Raw genomic sequence first — 19,805 nt, forward strand, 5'->3', positions numbered from 1 at the left:
TCTTAAAATGTCTTAACTCCGTCACACAGTCCACACTGAAGTTTAACTTCACGGTATCTTAGAAGTCAAGTTGTGTTTTCAATTTACCATTGCAATGCATTTTCCCCTCAACCTTTTGATATTGAAATATGGATGAACTAAAAAATATTTTTGTCATGCAGACATAAATTTGCAATTTCAAATCAAATTACCAGGTGAAACTGAGGTCCAGTTGTGCCCTGTTAAGACACTGCAGCACCCTCTGGTGTTTCATAGTAGACTCCTAAAACTGATATGTCAATTAGAAAGGTTCCTAAACGACTAAAGTGAAAAACAGTTTGCTGTAAATTATTATCGGGGTAAAACATCCTCATCCTCATTTAAGTAAATCTCTTTTGTGAGTGTAATTTAGGTAAAGGAACTTTTTGACATTTGACATCAAGGTTGAACAACATTTTTCTTGACCTCCTGCAACCCTGCATCCCCATATGGGGACATTACATTTTGGGTTTGCTGGACCTTATACTCCATTCTGCTGAACTTTGACCTGTTGTCCTCATTCATACATGTTTTTTTGTGCCACCTAGTGGTATTAAATGCGCATTACAGTGTAAAAATCAGGGGGGAAAGTCAATCAGGTCCAAAACCTCATCAGATTTTATGGTTGAAACTTATTCATGTATGCTTAATAACATTTGTAGTTTGATGTTATACAAATTTGACTAATTTTAGCAATAGTAACAAACTACAACACTGCTAATTGGTGCAAAGGGAAGGTGTAAATGATTCATTAATTTTGTTATACAGTAAAATAAACCCATTGTCACCCATATGAGGAAATTATTTATTTCAAAAACTGCTTCCTGTTCAAAGACAATGCTTTGTTTTTGTATTTATCAGGTCCCACTAATCTCAAATATCTAAGAGAAATCAAAAATGCAGAACAAACAAAAGCTTGGGTCTCAGGGGGTTAAATTGTTGTAGGTACACTTATAGAAAGGCTTCACTATGGGCACTCTGAGGTGGTGGAGTATATTGTAGGCTAGCTGAGAAAGGAGAAAAAATGTTTCTTTGTTATATTTGTATCAGAAAAACACAGTTGATGGACAATTCTCCCACAGTCACTCCTATTAAAATACTGCCTTTAAATATTATAATTTCATGTAACAACTAAAGTATTGTGTAGTAAAAATGGGCTCACTTAAGACTGAATATGAATAAAAGTCTGATAGCTCTGTGTAGAAAAATTAGAAGCCATTGTGTATATGTGTTGTACATTTTCATCCCAGCTTGACTCATTATTTATCTAAACAGTATATGCTCCAATTTACTTCTGTGTAAATCTACAAACAAACGTCTCAACTCTCACTATATTCACTCAGCACAGTGTGTTCATCACCATGAAATGAAATAACATTTTAACTTCGAAGTAAAGGTTTAACTGCAGTAGTAGAACAGTATTTTTACCAAATATGTGATTGCAGCTCAAATAAAGCTTCCTTATACTCCACAGTGACTGAGCAGTTTATCTGAGAAAAACAATAAAGTGTTTGTCTTTAAATGATAACAAGCCTTTTCTCATCATTTGGATAGGACCATGTATGTATGTACAATTGGAATGTCTGGACTATCAGAAATATTATCTCTCACAATCACAAACATTTTCAGTTTATCAATGTACAGACGCTGATTTTACATGAATGGGTAGGACTGTTTCTTCAGATTGTAACTGTAGCGAAGGCTTATCAGCTGTCACAAAAAGTGTGACACATCCATCAACTACGTTCTTGTTCTTATCTCTTAGACTCTAGAGGAGTCTCAGTTTTGTTTTGGGCTTTTGTGATTAGATGAAAGCCCTACCCACGTAATGAAGAGAGGTTGCTATACTGAATGCGCTGTTGCGACCCCGTGCTACGTCCTACAGTGTATTAAAGGGACAATTTTACTCATCATGATGATGTCATGGTGATGTCATTAGGGTTATCTCAACTTGGGCTTGGAGACAAGACCACAGATCTATAACAGAAAGTGTACAGTTCAATCTGGGGGCACAGAGTTTGAAAGACATAAGATTCAATCAGGCAGGAAAGGTTTAGCAAAAGACAGTTCAATTTGAGTTGCATCATGGGAATTGTAGGATCTAGTGTTTTTATCAGCCCCTGCACAATGTTTGGACAGAAAATGATGAAGCATAAGTTTATAATTGAATAGAGATTTAAAAGTTGAAACAGCTTCAGTTCAGTCAGCAGGGAGTCTGTAGGGTTCAGGTGCATTATGTGGGTCCTGGGGTTTGTTGTCTGACAAGCTCACCCTCAGGACAGCAGCACATAGTGAGGGGTGGAGCAAGATGGGAGGAGGAAAGCAGATAAAAAAAAAAGTTCTCATTTCCTCTAATATAAAATTTGGATTGACCACCTTTTAAAGCTTGTGCTCGTGCTACAACATAATCCTGGTCAGGCAGAGGCTCTGGTGCAAAATGTCATTCACTAACGGATTGGCCATAGTTGGGGGATTAACTGTTGTTTTTCACCTGCTGAAACTGGCTTGGAGGAGTTGGTGTGGATTAAGAGAGTTTATTTTATCAAAGTTTTGGCGAGTGAATTTAAGGACATATGGGCAATGGGCAGGTAAAGTCAAAGAACAAGTCTCTTTCTTTCGGGTTGTTTTGTTTGCAAATCAAAGATGTTAACTGTGTCAGATTTAAGCTGTTTAGACTTGGACACTGTGCCTAACCTGTGAATCTGTGGATCTATGTGTGTGTGTGTGTGTGTGTGTGTGTGTGTGTGTGTGTGTGTGTGTGTGTGTGTGTGTGTGCACGTGCATGCGTGTGTGTATGTGTAAAAACTATTGCAAATTAAACCATGCTGTACAGCCACAGGTATGATGAAGATCATATTAAGGCTTGTAGTTAAAGTGAGAATAACACAGAGTGCATGAAGCTGAGGTCGTGGGAATAATTGTACTTTATTGCAACATTAACTCCCATCAGCAGCACACTGCAAGCTTCCTCTCTGTGTTGCCTGTTCGATAAGGGATTTGATAAGATGCTCACATTCCAACTAGATGGGACATTTCCGCCTTATTGCCTACAAACATTTAAGCTAATTCAGTTTTAATTGAAAGTACATTATCTAATTCTAAGGTTGTGCAGATTTTGTCATTTGTTACTGATGAAAAAAAGCATTGGGGCTGGGGGTCCAAATAATGCACACATAAGAAAAAGAAAAGAAACAGTGCCTCTTGTCTTGGGTTTCTGTGTGACCAGGATCTGATCCACACAGCGTGCAGTGGGTTTTTTTGGCTAAGCAAAATTGGAGGATTCCGGTCTTCTGCAATTTCCTCCTCTTTCTCTCACTTTCCCTCTCTACTCTGCATCTTTCTATAGTTTGAAATGTATAATTGTGTGCAGTATTTGTGCTATTATAGAACTGCAGTGTAGGAGTTTGGTGAAAGAATGTCAGCATGATCGTGGTAATGTTTTAGCACAAGAGGAAAAAATAAATAAACTGACCATGAGATTCAGACAAGCTGCCAATGGGTTGTTACTTTAGCTGAGAAACTAAACATAACCCCTCTTCTAATGGCAGGTGTAATATTTAACATTTAACCTTTTACATAGCCTTTCAGATCAGGCTACAGATTAAGATTCTCTCATCATTGCTTGAGCACCATTTCAAACAAATGGACATAGATTTTAATTATTCTAACAGAAAATTTGATTTTTTTTCCTTTTGTAACATGTCTGTGCTTTCTCCTGTGTGCAGTTGTCACTGGTGCCACATCTGGCATTGGTAAAGCTTATGCCATAGAGGTAAGTGTCCAATTTACCTCTAAAACAATGTATCATTTGGTCCATATTTTTAAACTGTTTCGAATTTGAGTGTTTTAGATTTAATCAGTTCAGAGCTTTATTTTTTAAGAGGCCGACCAAACCTGTTTTTCTGCATCTTTCTTTCCAGCTGGCACGAAAAGGCCTGGATGTTGTTTTGGTAAGCAGATCTTATGACAAGCTTCAAATGGTGGCCAAAGAGATAGGTGAGTCAAATGAAAATATTGGTGTTCAAATAAACTTATGTGCAACTCTAAAACAGAAATAATATTTCTCCTCCAGAGGATCAGTATGGACGAAGGACTCGCACCATCCAAGTGGACTTCATGGATGGCCACAGTATTTACCAGGTCATAGCCGAGGGACTAAGGGGCCTGGAGATTGGAATTCTGGGTAATGGGACAATTAATCATAGGACAGAGGAAACACAGGAGACTTTTTTCAAATGTGTTAAGAGATTTTAAAAAATGGAGGAAAACAGTTGATAGTCTAGTCTTATAAGAGAGCTTCAATGTAGCACACAGTTGCTTTAGACAGCATGGCCTAACAGTTATCAGCACTGTCTGGTTGAAGGAATAGTTGATATATTGGAAAATATGCTCACTCACTGTCTTGCAGACAGTTAGATGAGCAGTTTGATACCACTCTCATGTCTGTACGCTAACTAAGACGCTAGCATGAGGGAGGCGATAAGCCTATCTTAACATTAACACTAGAAACAGAAGGCGGCAGCTGGTCTTGCTCTGTTCAAAGACAACCAAATCCAAAGTGAAAGACAAAAAGTCTGTGGTTTTATGTATGTGAAAATGTCTCTGCTGGGCACAGCAAATTCTTCGATTTGCTTCCTATTGCCTGGCAACCTCGCAGTTAAGAGTCCAGCAAGTCACTGCACCCGGCCAAAACATGGTCAAAAATATAATACCTGGCAAAACCGTGACATCTTTTGTACAGTTGAGATTTTTGTACTGATTAAATAAGACATCATTTGTTTATTAGTGAGCTCCAGGGGTGCTGCTGGCCAGATTTTGTCATCTTTGGGCAGAGCCACACATTGCCTCCTGTTTCTGGTCGTTGTGCTAAGCTAAGCTAAATGACTGCAGGTTGGAGTATCTACTTTACTAATACTAGAGCACTATTAATCGTCTCATCTAAATCTTAGCAAAAATGCAGAGAAGTGTATTTTCCAAAGTGCCAAACTATTCTTTCACATACTCTTCCATCTGCAGGTCCACAGAGAATAGATCCATCATAATAAGAAAAACTGTTTGATAATTAAGTTTCTTCTTTGTGTCTTTCTAACACAGTTAATAATGTGGGAATGACCTATTCTGAACATTTTGCCTATTTCCTGGAAATACCAGATGCTGAACAGGTAAGTTTTGCATTTTGACAATGGACTGGATGTCAGTCTTAAGAAAGGACGTTTTTATTTGTTGCTCACCTACAGTTTCCTTTTTGTGTTTATTCCGACAAGAAAATCACTCAGGTTATCAACTGTAACGTGCTGTCTGTCCCTCAGGTAAAGTGGATGAGTATATACAATGTTTTGTAATTGAATAAAGCTGTACAGTATAAAAAACAAGATAATGATGATGATTTATATTGTGTTTTTTACTCAGATTACAAGAGTGGTTCTTCCAGGCATGGTTGAAAGGTACTTTCACAGACATCCAAAAGTTAACAGTGGATATGACATAATAAGATAAAAGATACATTTATGAATGTTTATCTCTCATTTCCTCTCCAGAGGGAAAGGGCTGATCATCAATGTTTCCTCTCTAGTGGGAACACGTCCACAGCCTTTGTTGTCCCTCTATTGTGCCACCAAGGTACTTCATCATCCAAATATTCTGTTGATTTCGTGCATATCATGTTCATTTGGATCACACTCAGACATTCACTGATTAGTGCACATCACTCACCTGTCAGTGTGCTTGTTTTGTGACTTTGACTTTCTCTTTTTATTTCAGATTTTTGTGACATATTTCTCTCAGTGTCTGTCTGCTGAGTACAAGTCAAAGGGAATTACTGTTCAGGTAAAGTGTGTGATATTAACTGAAGTCCAAAACTGAACTGAAAACTGCAAAATCACATTCACTCTGAAGCACTGACTACTGGTGAACAACATATTTTAGGGCTGATTCTTCTGGGACTCACTACTGTATGTTTACACACACAAAAAAAACTGTCTACTTCAAGAACACAGGTTTAACTGGAATACTGTTACATGTAAATGAAAATGTAAATGCTAAAGAATAAACATTCAGACTCAATTTACAAAGTAAGGAAACCCAAGACTATGAAAATGTAACATATGACAAAAAAAACTCCATCGTATAAAGGAGATGTTCTATATCATTAAACCCTAATAGTCTTGTTTTCTTAAAAACAACACATTATTTAAACCTATTTCCAAGGCAAAGGGACTTGTTACAACAATTTTCAAGAAATACTTTTCAGAATCAGGAATGAAGAGAGAATAATGCAGATCATGTAAGAAAAAATAATAGGCAGTTTTTTGTGTTAGTAAGTTGGTTAGGTATTCCATCACTGACTTACAGTAAGAAATACTTTAAGGACTCTGTAGGGGTGGCTGCAGGTCAGAAGGTAGAGCAGGTCAGAAGTTCAGCGGTTTGGTGCCCAGCTCCTCCTGTCTGTGTCAAAGTGTCCTATGACAAGATACTGTAGCCCAAATTGCTCCCGAAGGCCATCAGTGTGTGAATGTGCATTAGAAACTCATCCTGACGAGCAGGTTGGCATCTTGCATAGCAGCCTCTGCCATCAGTGTGTGAATGTATATAAATGGATAATTGTGGCATGTAGTGTAAAGCACTTTGAGTGGTCAGAAGACTAGAGAGGCACTATATCAATGCAGTCCATTTACCATAATAGATAAAAGCTTTGTAAGTGTGAGATTTTTTATCTGGTTTTCATTTACCAAAATCTTTACTAAAGATGATAAACAAAAACATTTGAAGCTGCTCTGTATGCAGCACTCCACTCACAGAACAGCCAAAGACTAATTTAAACCGTGTGTATTTATTTGTTAAACAAACATACAGCTCATAAAATGAACCTTTGTCCCCTGCGTCTCTCAGTCAGACTCAGTTTATCTTCCTCTTTATTAACCTGGTGCATGTTGAGCTGCATTGTCATCACACTAGCTTTGGACTAAAACCTTGTGTTTTTGCTTAAACTGAAAATTACTTTGATTTCAAGCCCATCTTATACACATTTCATGATGTGCAACTGTTAATTTTCCTCCCAGTGTGTGGCTCCCTTCATGGTGTCCACCAACATGACATTCAACATGGCGGTCAACTGCTTTGTGAAGAGTGCTTCAGAGTACGTCCATGAGGCCTTGAACACTGTTGGTCACTCCATCTACACCAGTGGCTGTCTGTCCCACGCACTGCAGGTCAGAGGGATGAAATTGCAATGACTCGCAATGTTTTAACTGCAGTATCCTAACATCTCTCCTTCTCTTTCCTGTCATCATACAGGACCTTGCTCTCACAATACTCCTGCCGGACTGGCTTCGTATGTCATCATTCTTTATCACGAAGCTACGAAGCCTTGAAAAAAAGAGTATACATAGAAGAAGAATGTGCAAGGAAAAGGAATGGTTCAGTCAAAAAGAGGAGTAAGCACTGGATTACTGTCATGAAGCAACATACATGCAAAAAAATCCAGACGCTTCTTCACTACTGGTCCACTAGTAAAATATCTAAAATAAGTGTAATATCATTGCATGGTTACTGTAATACATAAACTTCATTATACAGGTAAATACTTTTATATATGTTGTACTGTTTTTCATTTATTGCACTACGATTATTTTTAATCTATGTAGCGAACAAGTTGAACAACCTTAATCACTGGATTTTGGGTCTTCTGGTGAAAATAAAAGACTTTTCTATTTATATTGTTTCTATTACTATTTATATCATTACATTGAACAGATGGCACAATCTCTGCTTTTATTGCATTCAAGCAATCTTTTAAATACATATTTTCTTTTAGGAATTTACAATGTTACACTTACAAAGATGACAATGCACAGTACATTTGGCATACATTTTCTTCTGTGACAAACGATTGAATATGTTTATCCACAGTAATGATCATTAGTATAGAAGATTCCATACTTTAATTCTTTCTCAGTGACCAAAGATGGAGCATGCCAAATCATGCAAGATGCTTTTTCAGCAACTTCCTGATTGTGTTTTGCTAACAGGTCCATGCAGTGTTAACTGTTGACTGTGTTATTTTGTGTCTTATAAATATAGTAAATTACTTGTGACACTTTGCTTTGGTTACAATCTTGACTTGGTCTGAATCCTCGATGGTCCTGGTCCTGTCTGAGACTGAATTATGATGGTCCCAACCATCAGTGTGACTCCTTTTGATATATTTAGGCTGTTCATCATTCTTAGGTCAAATGTTCAAAAAATGTTCCCTTTATGAAGCCTAGAGATACACATTTAACAGCAAAGGAAAACATGTTTGCATTGAAAACTAAAATCAGAACTCACTCCAGCTCAGAGAAAAAGTCTTTGCATCACTTGGTCCAGCAACCAGTGGAAATGTGAGAATTAAGGAAAAGCAAGCAGCAAAAAAATAAGTTAAAAAGAGTAACTAAAATATATTTTTTTACCATCCATCACAAAACACCACATATCCATCCTTTTATCCCTGAAATTACATATAGACATTTTTATATTTAATGTCCTAGACAACCTGTATGATCATAATAAAAGGGTTAGGGGTTAGTTAGTTTGTTCTGAATTCTTTGACACATTTCTTTCTCAAGACAGGCCTCAAGCCACTGCAGACTAGGGGACATATCAACATGAATTATATGCACAAACGTCAGTTATTCTCCCATTCATTGGCTCTATCACCAAGCCAGTTCAAGTATATGAAAATAGGAAAATATCCTATTTGAATGCAAATACCTCAAGTGTGTTTTTAAAAAGCATTCAACTGTGGTCCTTTTTTAAGCTCCAGTAAAACAACCAACAAATTACAAAAAGCTGTATGAGTTTGAAGTATAGTTTTGAGTGACTGGTGCTACATACTGTATTGTATCTTAGCATTCACTTTTTATTACACTATGTGTTTATTTTGTATAACCAGAATTTATACTTATGCAGACTTAAGTAAGCTTAAGAAGTTATCCATGTACAATAACAGATGATGTAACAGACAAAACTTAAGAGTGCACATGCTCAGAGATCAGTGTATGTCACTGGGGTGACACCATGAATCAGCAGCGTTGGACCTAAACGATTGGTCACCACTTCCAGCTGTGTTAAGTACTGCTGTGCCTGGCTGTGATGAGCAGGAGGTCGAGGTAAATACAGGAAGCGAACAGCAGCTTGGGAGCTGTGCTCCATCAACAAACAGTTCACTGCCGATAAAAAGCCATCGGACAGAGCTTGGTTGGGTTCTGCAGGGGGCCCACCCTCAGGCTGAGTGTGGTGCTGTACCACAGAGTCCCACGGCACAATCGTTATGGATGCCCTGATTCTCAGCTTCTTCAGCAACTCTAGAAAAGTCTCTTCCCCCCAGCCCTGGTCGTTGGACTCGGTCTCCACATTCAGGAAGATTCTCATTCTTGCATGGCGCCATTTGTTGGACATGTTAAGCACACAGGCCATCTGCAGCAAAAAGAGGCTGCACACATCCTCATAATCTCGGCTGCCTGGCTGAAGCAGGTTGAGAGGCCACACATCTATAGTCCGCTCTGACCCATCAACCTTGCTATCTTTACCCTCTCCTTCCAACTGGAAGAAATATCGGCCGAGGCACACGTTCTTGTTCATTTTAATGGCATCAGCAATTATCCCAACATACTCCTCTGGTGATAGCCAGCGTGGGCTCTCAATGTGTCGGACTGGGGGGAAATGAGCCTGTAAAGAAGGCAGGTCAATCCCAAAATTATATTCGCCTTCACTGCCTTGTCCTATTGATGAATCACAGAACGCACTATCTTGTAAGAAGAAGTCTTCAGGAGTGCTGCTGTCATAGAAACCCAAGATCAGCATGTTTGGCTTCATACCACCTTGTAGAGAAATACAGAAAAGCACCAAGAGTCACCAAATGCAAATAAAGCAGCATCGTAACCTACATTGAATGATGCCAATCAGAGCTTACCCAGGCCTGTGATTCGCAGCAGATGCTGTGTTCCCTGTCTGACAGAAGGAGACAACGTCAGGTCTACAAAAGCCTTCACCCCGAGTTTATCAACTAAGCTCAACCAGAAGTTGTACTGCTGTTGGACCGGGTCTGACGGCAGGGAATCTAAAACACAGGAGTTGCAGAAATTAATATACTGCATAGACATAAATAAACGGTAATACAATACAGGACTTCATGACATAGATGCAAAACACTTTTCACAGTTCAGTGGTGCTGCAGGAAGGTAGCAAGTAGGCAATGATCTCATTTGAGTGACTCCTGAACTTGGAGTCAGATAATAAATTAAAGTATAAGGATGCTGGTTATTTCTAAATCCTTTAGGTGTATCACACATAAAAACTGGATTTATTTCCTACAGTTTAAAAAGAATATGTGCAAAATAAACAAATATATATATATTTAGCTGAATTCTAAATGGTCTGGTTTAAAACTCCCTTGGTGACTGTAGGTCTGATACCTCAGTGGTACAGAGAAAACTTAATCTCTTATTAATAATGCAAGAGATGAGTGTGACAGAAAGGAGCAGCAGATGGAAAGTGAAAGCCTAATGAGGAAGCTTTTCATGATAGTATGTGTGGGGTTTAGGTGGGCCTGTCAGAGACACAACTTCAGAGATATGCAGCTTATTTCCGCATTTCATGCTGCTTATTTGTTTGCAGACCAAATGATAAAAAAATATATCACATGACACCATTTTGCTTCAATACATGAAGCATAAATCAAAAGAGGAGTAAACATTAAACAAGAAAACATTTCTGCTACTAAACCTTCTTATAAATACACAGTACCATTCAGTCTATTAACCACAACAAAACAGGAAGTGAATGAATCGGTTGTACACATGAGAAATAATAGAATGAGTTGATGTGGCCTCTAAACAAATTATGACTGCAATTAAATTTTGTCTGCAGTAGTTGAAGGACTGTATTTAACCTGGGCATTTTGAAAAAGAAAAACTCGCTGGTGGCAGTAGTTACACAAAGAAAAAGATTCAAAGATAAGAATAATTTAATACTGTTAACTGCAGATGGCCAGCACAGACCATCCACTGAGCATTACCCAGATCTCCCAGCTGCACGTGGCCCAACACATACAACCCTCCTTTCTTCAGCTGGTTGACAAACAGAATGAGCTGACAGGAAGAACGAGGATTGGCCACCATTAACAACACCTGAGGCCTCCAGAACTTCACGTGGTCTTTCCTCACATCAAGCATCAACAGATATTTGCGAACCTAAACCACAAAGGAGAGAGGAAAACAGGACTGATGACAAACTGTACTGCTTGTCTGGTTGTGTGTGTGTGTGTGTGTGTGTGTGTGTGTGTCTGCATGCATCCAGATAACTGATAGTTACTTCCATACATACCTGATGGAAGATGAGAGCCTGGCTGATGTAGCCCCAGCTGCTGGTGGGTGATCTGTAGTGAAGGAAAAGCAGCAACAGTAACAGCAGGACGATGCTGCCGGAGGAGTACACGGGGTTAATGACGAACATCATCACTAAACAGCTCAGAATCCCCAGCAGGCAAGTGTGCCAGGAGAAGAGCTGGAAGGTCGGTCTGTTAAACAAACAGAGATAAAACAGAGAAGTGGAGAGGGGACATAAATATCACTTTTACTGTCCCATGAAATACATGACCATCACATATCTAAAGAAGGCTGACATTAGAGCCATTTATCAAATAGAGAAGCACTTGTAAAAGAGAAATGCAGTATTCAATTTACTTTTTAGTTTCATTTCAGCATGCTTGATAAGGACCAATAATGACCACAGTTGACTCCCTGATTACGTCAAATGTATAAGAAATTTATTCTTGGCCTGGAGAGCACACTATATCCTTACTATATCCTTATAATGGTTGACTTGTTTTATTATGTTTTGCATTTTTGTGTTTGTTTTATTGAAGCATGAATCAATTATATGCTTGAAGTTTGTAGCTTGAGTGGACATTTTCAAGAAACATTTGGATCTCAACAGCTGATGATGTTTTTTTTACTATGATACATGATGTTGTGGACTGGTACTTACATCTCTGGCTTTCAAATGTCACTTTTTGAACCTGAAATAAACGCTTTTCCCAACTACTTTACCTTTTCATCTTTTTTAGTATCACTGAGTGGTTAAAGTGAGCCTGATTTTTTTGTTATTTCCTGGGCCAGAATTTAAGGCCACTCTAAAATGCTGGAAAATGGTACTATGAATAAGTGACATTTCAGCAGCAAAAGCCTTAATCAGGTAATTCTCAGGTAGTATTATTTACCTTAACAGCAGAGGTTCTTGTTGAATAACTGCTAAACATGTTTGAAATTTTATATCGAAAATTTAACCGTTTGATTAAATTACAGGCTGATGACTGTAATACATATATGTCACTTATACAGGTCAGTTAAGATCTATTAGTTTTTTCTGATTACCTGAAATTTGGTGCTGATGCCCATTCAAGAGCCAAACAGGCCAAGTCGACCGCAGCGTAGGCAAGCAAGTAGAAAACTGTCACCAAACTTGCTATAGCATTGAGCTGGCCTGCAAACACCACACACTGTAACAAAAACACACCACAACCAACAGGTTATGACATCAGTTGTAGATCTGAAAAATACAGACCACACACTCCTGACACTCCACTCACCTGCGCCAGACCCCAGGTGTAAAGCACTGCCACCCATGGATTCCCTGAGCTTGATGTGATAGCAGCTGGAGCTAACGGCAAACCTGTAGGAAAAATAAAAGTCTCTTAGAAAAGTGACTCAGCACACAAAAGAGGTGCTGCTATGATGAGTAAAAACCACAAGCCTTACCAAAGAGTTGATCCAGAGCAAGAGCATGCAGGATACGGGACGCTCCGATCATAGAGCACATTGCAGCTGACAGAGAAGCGCAGTATATCCCGATGGTGACAAACGGAGGCCAGATGTTTATTCGCTGTAAAAACCCATAATCCTGAATCAACAGGGTCCTAAAGAAAAAAAAAAAAATCACATCGAATTTGCACCATATCACAACTGCTCATTTGACAGTTGATCTAATTTAAAGTATTGATATCCAACAATGCTATTACGAGCCATTTCAGACCTGTCACACGTGGCGCTGACCAAGAGGAAGAGGAGGACGTAGACTATGAATGTGTATAAGACAGCTATGATGGTGCCTTTAGGGATAGAGACACTTGGAGTCTTCAGCTCCCCTTCAGAGACACATGGAGAAAGAGCAAACATCAATTTTGCATAACGGCAAGATTCTAGTTCACAGGACACTACACATCCATTTGAAGCAATGACTTCTTCACTGCAATGTGATTACACATTTAATGTTAGGACAACAAGCTTTAACCTGACATGTTGGCTCCGGCCATGATTCCAGTGCAGCTGGTGAACATGACGGCAAACACGGTGGCAAAAGACATGACAGAGTTGGTGCTGTAGTCCAAAGAGTAACCAGCTGGAGAGAAATGAGGAACAGCAGGGAGGTGTTTATAGATAACCCTAAATTTACATGTGTCATATATATCTACCAGTGAACGTACTTTCACATCCTCACAAAACCCCAACAATGCTGTTAATACTCACAGCCCAGGTTGTTCCTCAGTGTGGTAGCACTGAAGCCCGTGTAGCTGGCATTGTAGCGGAGGGTCTGATTGCCAGGACCCGGATGGGTGATCACATAGTTCTGAGGTTTGACTGCCACAGAACTGATGAAGATGGACAGCAGTGATACAGTGACCACCAGCAAGATGATGAAGGCAGTGCGGGAGTAGATATGAGCACCCACCAGACAAACAAGCAGACACAGCAGCAAGACTACCGCAGAGTACAGCACTGTGTACCAGTAACCCTGAGGAAGCACCCGCACCCCCTCAGACACAGATGACTCTAGAACAGGAAGGAAACCAGAAGGAAAACTGACAAAGCTTTTAAAAAAGGGGTGGGTGGGTGTTTTTTATGCAGTAGACTAAGTCATTCAGAAAAACAGGCGAGACAAACAGATCAAAACCAAAAAGTCAATCAAAACTTACCGGGATCTGAACCAAATACATCAAGTATGGCCTCCACAAGACCAAGAACGTACTCTCCACACGCACACACTTTGGCTAAGAAGAACATCAAACCGATGCTTCCTCCAAACTCTGGGCCCAGTGAACGACTGATCATGTCTGATCCAATTTAGTCAGGGATGATGTTTACAATGAGATGAATGAAGCTACAGGAAACACTCAAGAAATAAATAAACATTTTAAAAACTTGTTTGGTTTGTAAGGATACAGTAGGCTCCACCGCCTTGTATGGCACCGTTGGTGGAGATGGCACAGATGGACAGTATTGTAAGAGAAATGATGGTGTAGGCTACAATTACCATTGAAAGACCCTGTATCAGCCCCGCGTGACCAACCACAAAGCCTGCAAAGGGAGATCATGTCAGTGTTAGTCACTGCAGTACAATGACTCAGTGAAGTACAGCGTTGTACAACCCAAAACCAAATTTTATGTTTCTTATTTCTTCACTCACCAGTTCTCAGAAACAGCACAATGCTGAACATGGAGAGGATGGTCGGCACCATCACTCCGAAAAATGTGTTCAGTTTTCGAGGGTCTTTACTTGGTGACCCAGCATTGGATTCGGGGCTGCCATCTGACACAGCGCCACATGCCACTGAGGTCACACTCAGACCACACACCCCTGTGTTGATCAGAGGGGTGCGTTCGTTTGACATGGTTGCTGAGGAGAGCGTCGTAGGATTATTTGTCCTGTGAGAAAGACACGATTGAAGACAAACAGACATTTTGTAATTAAATTCTGTATGTCTGACAAGATTTTTGGCTACTGTCTGTAAAAAAACAAAACTATTATATATGCCTACAGTATATGCCTGCTTATGTCCGTTTTGTGTGTAGGGCTGCAACAATGAATAATTCCCATTTGTCATTTGTTAAGCAAAAAGCCAAATACTTGGTGGTTGCAGCTTCTCAAATTTTAGGATTTGAAGCTTTTCTGTGTCATACATGATAGTAAAGTGAATATCTTTGGGGTTTTGGACTGTTCATTAAACAAAACAAGACATTTGAAGACGTCACAATTTTCTTTTACAATTTACTGACACTTGTAGACAAAACAATTTATCAATGAATCAATCATTAATCGATAATGAAAATAACCATTAACTGCAGCCATATTTGTGGGTAAGAGAGATTGCTCCCCATCATTAAGCCCCACATGCAAATATTTCTCAGTTCTCCTTTTTGTGTGTGAATTAAGTGAACAGCAGCAAGGTAAAGGATGAAACATGTCCTGCCCAAAGTCCACTTTAAGCAGGATTTTGTGCCCACTTTGCAATCTTGTTAAACATTTACAGTTTATTAGTCCCTCCCACTAACAACAGGATTTTGTCATAATATCACAGAATACAGCTTTTTAAAACTTTTTCAAAGAAATCTCGCAACAAGCCCCAAGCACACACTGACATATGTGATCCTACACCCATGCACACCCTGAGGTGTTTTTGAGCCTCCTAAAATTAAAAATAATCATCATGTGCACAGTAGCACATGCCTTCACATGAATGCTTCCAGCATCTAGTAAACAATATCTTTACTTTAAAGAATATAACTTTGAGCAGCTGAGAAGATTAAAATCTACAGCCAATCTGAACATATTTGAACTTTTAACAGTATGAATCAAAATGAGCAACAACTGGTTTAATTTTTGCAAGTCAGATTCAGTAATTTAACAGAGATTGAAGTGGCTCAACACAAGTATGCAAATGAAATCCAGGAAATTCAGCAGCTCACAGGCACTGCACAGTCACCTGATGCTAACATGTAGGCTGATTCATCTGACCTGTTCTGTAACTTTTCTACACAATCACTCGTTTTTCCTTCTTTGCAGTCCTCATTGTAGGCAAAAAATTATTTTCTTTCTATATAAAAAAACTCCATCAGAGAGAGCTGCTGTGGCTTCTCTTCTTAATGAAAGCTACTCACACCTTAGGTTGGTATTTGCAGTCAGCTGATTCACAGCTGCTCGTCTGTTTTGGCATTCAAGTCAAACTGAAAGATATCTCAACTGAGCAGCAGGCACTTCTGTGCACAGGTGACCTTGGTTGTTTCTCCCTCTCACATGCCAGCATTCACCTTTACAATTATACCTCATAGTTTTCATCAATGAAGCTGTTGCCAAACCTGCCTCAACACCAGCCCTCTCTGCAAAGTATTAAATCTGCTCCTGGGTAACATGATGGGAGTCACTGAGTAATACAAAGGTATTACTCAACTGAGCATGATGAGACATGCACAGGACATAACCTCCTAATTATAACTTATTTTCTACTTTACACATTTTAGGCAGTAGAGCTGAAACAATTAGTTGACTGACTGATTAGTCGCTTTTAGAAAATGAATCTATTTTAAGAGCTGAATATGTCAATTTAATAGGCAAAAAATGATGAGACTTTTGGACTGTCATATTATTGTCTACTTGAGGTTTGCAAAATTATTTAAAAAAATATTTTATTTCTGTAGAAAAAAATAAGCATTAATCAGTCATTTAAATCTTAAATGCCCAATTTGACAGATTAATCACCTATAAACTTCCAGTGAGCTGTAGGCACTTCTATCCACCACTAGTCCATTTTTCTTATAGTTGCGCAAGAATCACAAGTGTGTAGATTAACGTGATGAGACAGATTCTCAGTCCTAACATGGTGTGATGACTTGTCAGTTGTTTTTAACAGGGAAGTTGATCATTGAATGGGAACTGAACACACGAGGTGACCCACAGCAAGTTGTCATTTTTTTTAAAGTTACCGCATGCTGTTGGTGCTGAAACTGGTATTCTTGATGTTGATGCAGACCGCCTGAAACAACCCAAAAAGGCTCTCTGAGGGTCCCCTAACCCTACTTTAAAGCAAGTCGGTTCAAATAAATCACCTTTTCTGTTTTTGCGTATTACGAGGGTGGAGCAAATGCGTCACGCAAACTTGACGTATTTTGTGAGACAAAAATGTAAAACACAGATGCACAATGCAGTACAGCTGTTTGGGGGTAAATGTGTGTTTACGTTTGGAGGTGCTCAGCCAGGAAGTGACCACGCCGGCGGAGGCAGTAATAAAACTACGCACAATCTAAAGTGCTGGTGCACCGTGTATCATCCAGCCAGCAACATCCAGGCTGTTTACGACAGGACGCACCCTGCTGAAACACACCGAGGACAGTCAAACTTACCGCTGAGCCGTCCTGACACAGTTTGATCCACTTCCTGCTCGAGAGCTCCTTCAGATGCTGCGATGTCTCTGCGCGCCTCAGCTGGATGTGTTCAGCAGCAGATGTGCCGGGTCAGATGCGCAGTGGACAAGCAGATGTAGCCGCAGCAGGCCGGCGGATAGAGCTTAGTTGTCCCCAGAGTTTGGATGCTGTGAAAGATGTGCAGCCCAATAATAACACCGCAGCCATGGCACGCCTCGTCCCTCTGTTATTTGTTAAGAAGTGTCACGGGAGAGCAGAAACAGCCCATGTGACTGACAAAAGGGGAGGGTAAAATTATCTCAAAATAACCACTCCCCTTGGTTTTACAGAGTACATGTGACGTCACTGAAATTATAAATTAAAAATAGTGTAAAGTACGGCTGATTTCACTTCTTCATCTATTTTACGCACAACAAAAAAACTTGTGGATGTAGCCTACACACACACATGATAATATAAAGTTGTGCTATAGACTGGACTGTTATTACATTTATGCACAGCAGGGGTCTCTTTTGTCACAAAGACAGTACTCACTCATGGTGAGCTAAACTACTGAACATGACAAGGTTAAAATAATGGATTTTTACACATAAAAATAGACAATTAAAAAAAAGAGGTAAAAGCCAATGAATAGCCTACATGTTCTAGCCTACCATTCTAGAAAGAAACCAGCTCAGCAGGTTACAGTTATATGGAGGGTTGGGAAGTATTTACTGACTGTAAATTGCTCAAAAAGTGGATCCGAGGAGTCAGTTTATGTCTTATAACATCAACCACACATGCAAACAGGTTATATAGTATCTGGCACAAACACTTCCATGTAGGCTAGAGAAGTTGATATAGCTCCTTTTTATTTTTTGTTTTTTCATTCCTACTGCTGCACCATTACATCTGCATAATATCTACTGCAAAACATAAAACATAAACCATAAAATCATCACTAACTGAAGTTTGATTACAGTATCATCAAGCGGTCAATGATAGTAATCAAGTTATCTTTACTTTATATGTAGATAATGAAAATAACTAAATAGAGGTATCACTATTTAAATAATTTATGAAAAACATTTAAATGAAAGTTATTTTAAACATACTACACAATATTTCCATAAGACATCACCATGGCCAGATTAACCTCTTAAATTGTTGTTGTTGGGCCCCCATTTAACCCCCACTAGTTGAAATGATTAGCTAGATGGGTTATTTGATTGACAGAAAAATAATTGGCAACAATTTTGTTTAATTATTTGTTAAACAAAGCCTTGCGGTAAACACATATGATGGATTAATATTAGCTGGCCCAGCTTTTCTGTACAATCAATGATAAAACACTACAACAAATGAGCAAAATACACAATCTGAAATCTACATTTTGACACAGAATCACCCTTCAAGACCAGGACCAATCATCCATCACCATCTTGGATTTTTGGAGCCAGAAGGTACCATATTTGGCAAGAGAGTGAAGCTGACCCTAATACTAGCTGCTAGCTTGTTTAGCACAGTACATTTATGGTCTGTGGTTAATCATGCTATGAACATGCTAATACTAATGCTATATTTTGTAAATGAAAAAAGTACTTGCCAGAAGAAATTAATATCCTACTTCAGTATGTCTTCTAGGTCAACCTAAACAAGACGCTAAACAAGAATTTATTAGGTGGCCAAAAAGTTACAATTTTAATGAACTGAAGACACAATGAAATTATATATATATGAATATGTGGTTATGCCATGGTTACTTACCTAACCAAAGTTGTCACTGTGGTGGCTACTTGTCAATCACAACATAGCCACGCCCTGCTTTACTGTCAACTTAAAATGAAATGGGACCATAATGGGATGGTTAGGGCTAGTGGTCACTTCTTTTTAAAATGTAACATGACATCATGGTGACAACATGAGTGAGTGGGGGGAGTTGTGGTGGGCCATGTAGAGATCATCATGTAGTAAAGTGGATGTGTACTGTACAGTAGATCTGCAAGACTATAGACCCTCCACCTTCTTTTTGGAGCCAATGGAGTCGCCCCCTGCTGGTCATTACAGATAACACAGGTTTGGGCCACTTCCGCACTGGCCTCACTTTTCTGATAGTGTAAATCGTGTATTTGTTGTTTTTATTGTGGAGAGGATGATTATTATTATTTATGTCCATCAACCAGAGTCACACTCTCACATTCCTTATTGTGCTGCACCCTGCAAAACATGAAATAATCATAAAAATAATAAATAATAATAATAAAACAGGGATCTCTGGAAGTCCCTGACATGGATCTCTTAGATTTACCTTCTGAACAGATAAAACTAAAACTATGTCCATGTGAAGAAAAGCCTGCAGAGTGGTCTGATCAGAGGGGGGTCATGGGATTTACTAGTATTTAAGAGATGGGTGTGGTTGTAACATGCTTCATGGCCCGGATTTGAGGATCCTTCTGTAAGCGCTCACCGCGTGATCTGGCAGCCTGTTTCTGAATGATGATATTCAGGAGAGAGAGAGAGAGAGAGAGAGAGAGAGAGAGAGAGAGAGAGAGAGAGAGAGAGAGAGAGAGAGAGAGA

At 39.2% G+C, this 19,805-nt stretch overlaps 2 protein-coding genes across 2 annotated transcripts; one reads left to right on the forward strand and one right to left on the reverse strand.

The window, feature by feature from the left end:
• The first annotated feature begins 2,455 nt into the window (after positions 1-2,455).
• hsd20b2 (hydroxysteroid (20-beta) dehydrogenase 2) lies at positions 2,456-7,455 on the forward strand. Its single transcript, XM_053331111.1, has 11 exons — positions 2,456-2,606; positions 3,744-3,790; positions 3,939-4,014; positions 4,091-4,201; positions 5,113-5,180; positions 5,283-5,327; positions 5,428-5,462; positions 5,556-5,637; positions 5,779-5,844; positions 7,077-7,226; positions 7,312-7,455. Exons 1-11 carry the CDS (start codon positions 2,456-2,458, stop codon positions 7,453-7,455), a joined length of 975 nt encoding a protein of 324 aa, XP_053187086.1.
• Positions 7,456-8,601: 1,146 nt separating this feature from the next.
• On the reverse strand, positions 8,602-17,345 carry slc12a9 (solute carrier family 12 member 9). Its single transcript, XM_053331457.1, has 14 exons — positions 17,229-17,345; positions 14,518-14,756; positions 14,274-14,408; positions 14,027-14,164; positions 13,581-13,883; positions 13,345-13,452; positions 13,087-13,198; positions 12,813-12,970; positions 12,644-12,726; positions 12,429-12,553; positions 11,380-11,572; positions 11,072-11,246; positions 9,968-10,114; positions 8,602-9,875 (listed from the first exon to the last, which is right to left on the reverse strand). Exons 2-14 carry the CDS (start codon positions 14,720-14,722, stop codon positions 9,040-9,042), a joined length of 2,718 nt encoding a protein of 905 aa, XP_053187432.1. The 5' UTR covers positions 14,723-14,756; positions 17,229-17,345; the 3' UTR covers positions 8,602-9,039.
• Between the last annotated feature and the right edge of the window lie 2,460 nt (positions 17,346-19,805).

The sequence above is a fragment of the Scomber japonicus genome, chromosome 13, assembly GCF_027409825.1.
Source record: "Scomber japonicus isolate fScoJap1 chromosome 13, fScoJap1.pri, whole genome shotgun sequence".
Classification (NCBI taxonomy): domain Eukaryota; kingdom Metazoa; phylum Chordata; class Actinopteri; order Scombriformes; family Scombridae; genus Scomber; species Scomber japonicus.

Excerpts from the sequence above, each read along its gene's own strand:
- slc12a9 (XM_053331457.1), bottom strand. The coding sequence starts at position 14,722 with ATGTCAAACGAACGCACCCCTCTGATCAACACAGGGGTGTGTGGTCTG. Across the intron at positions 13,884-14,026 it reads TGTATTTGGTTCAGATCCCG|AGTCATCTGTGTCTGAGGGG; the intron begins GTAAGTTTTGAT and ends TTCCTGTTCTAG. Across the intron at positions 13,199-13,344 it reads GGCCGGAGCCAACATGTCAG|GGGAGCTGAAGACTCCAAGT; the intron begins GTTAAAGCTTGT and ends GTGTCTCTGAAG.
- hsd20b2 (XM_053331111.1), top strand. The coding sequence starts at position 2,456 with ATGTCATTCACTAACGGATTGGCCATAGTTGGGGGATTAACTGTTGTT. Across the intron at positions 4,015-4,090 it reads AATGGTGGCCAAAGAGATAG|AGGATCAGTATGGACGAAGG; the intron begins GTGAGTCAAATG and ends TTTCTCCTCCAG. Across the intron at positions 5,638-5,778 it reads CCCTCTATTGTGCCACCAAG|ATTTTTGTGACATATTTCTC; the intron begins GTACTTCATCAT and ends TTTTTATTTCAG.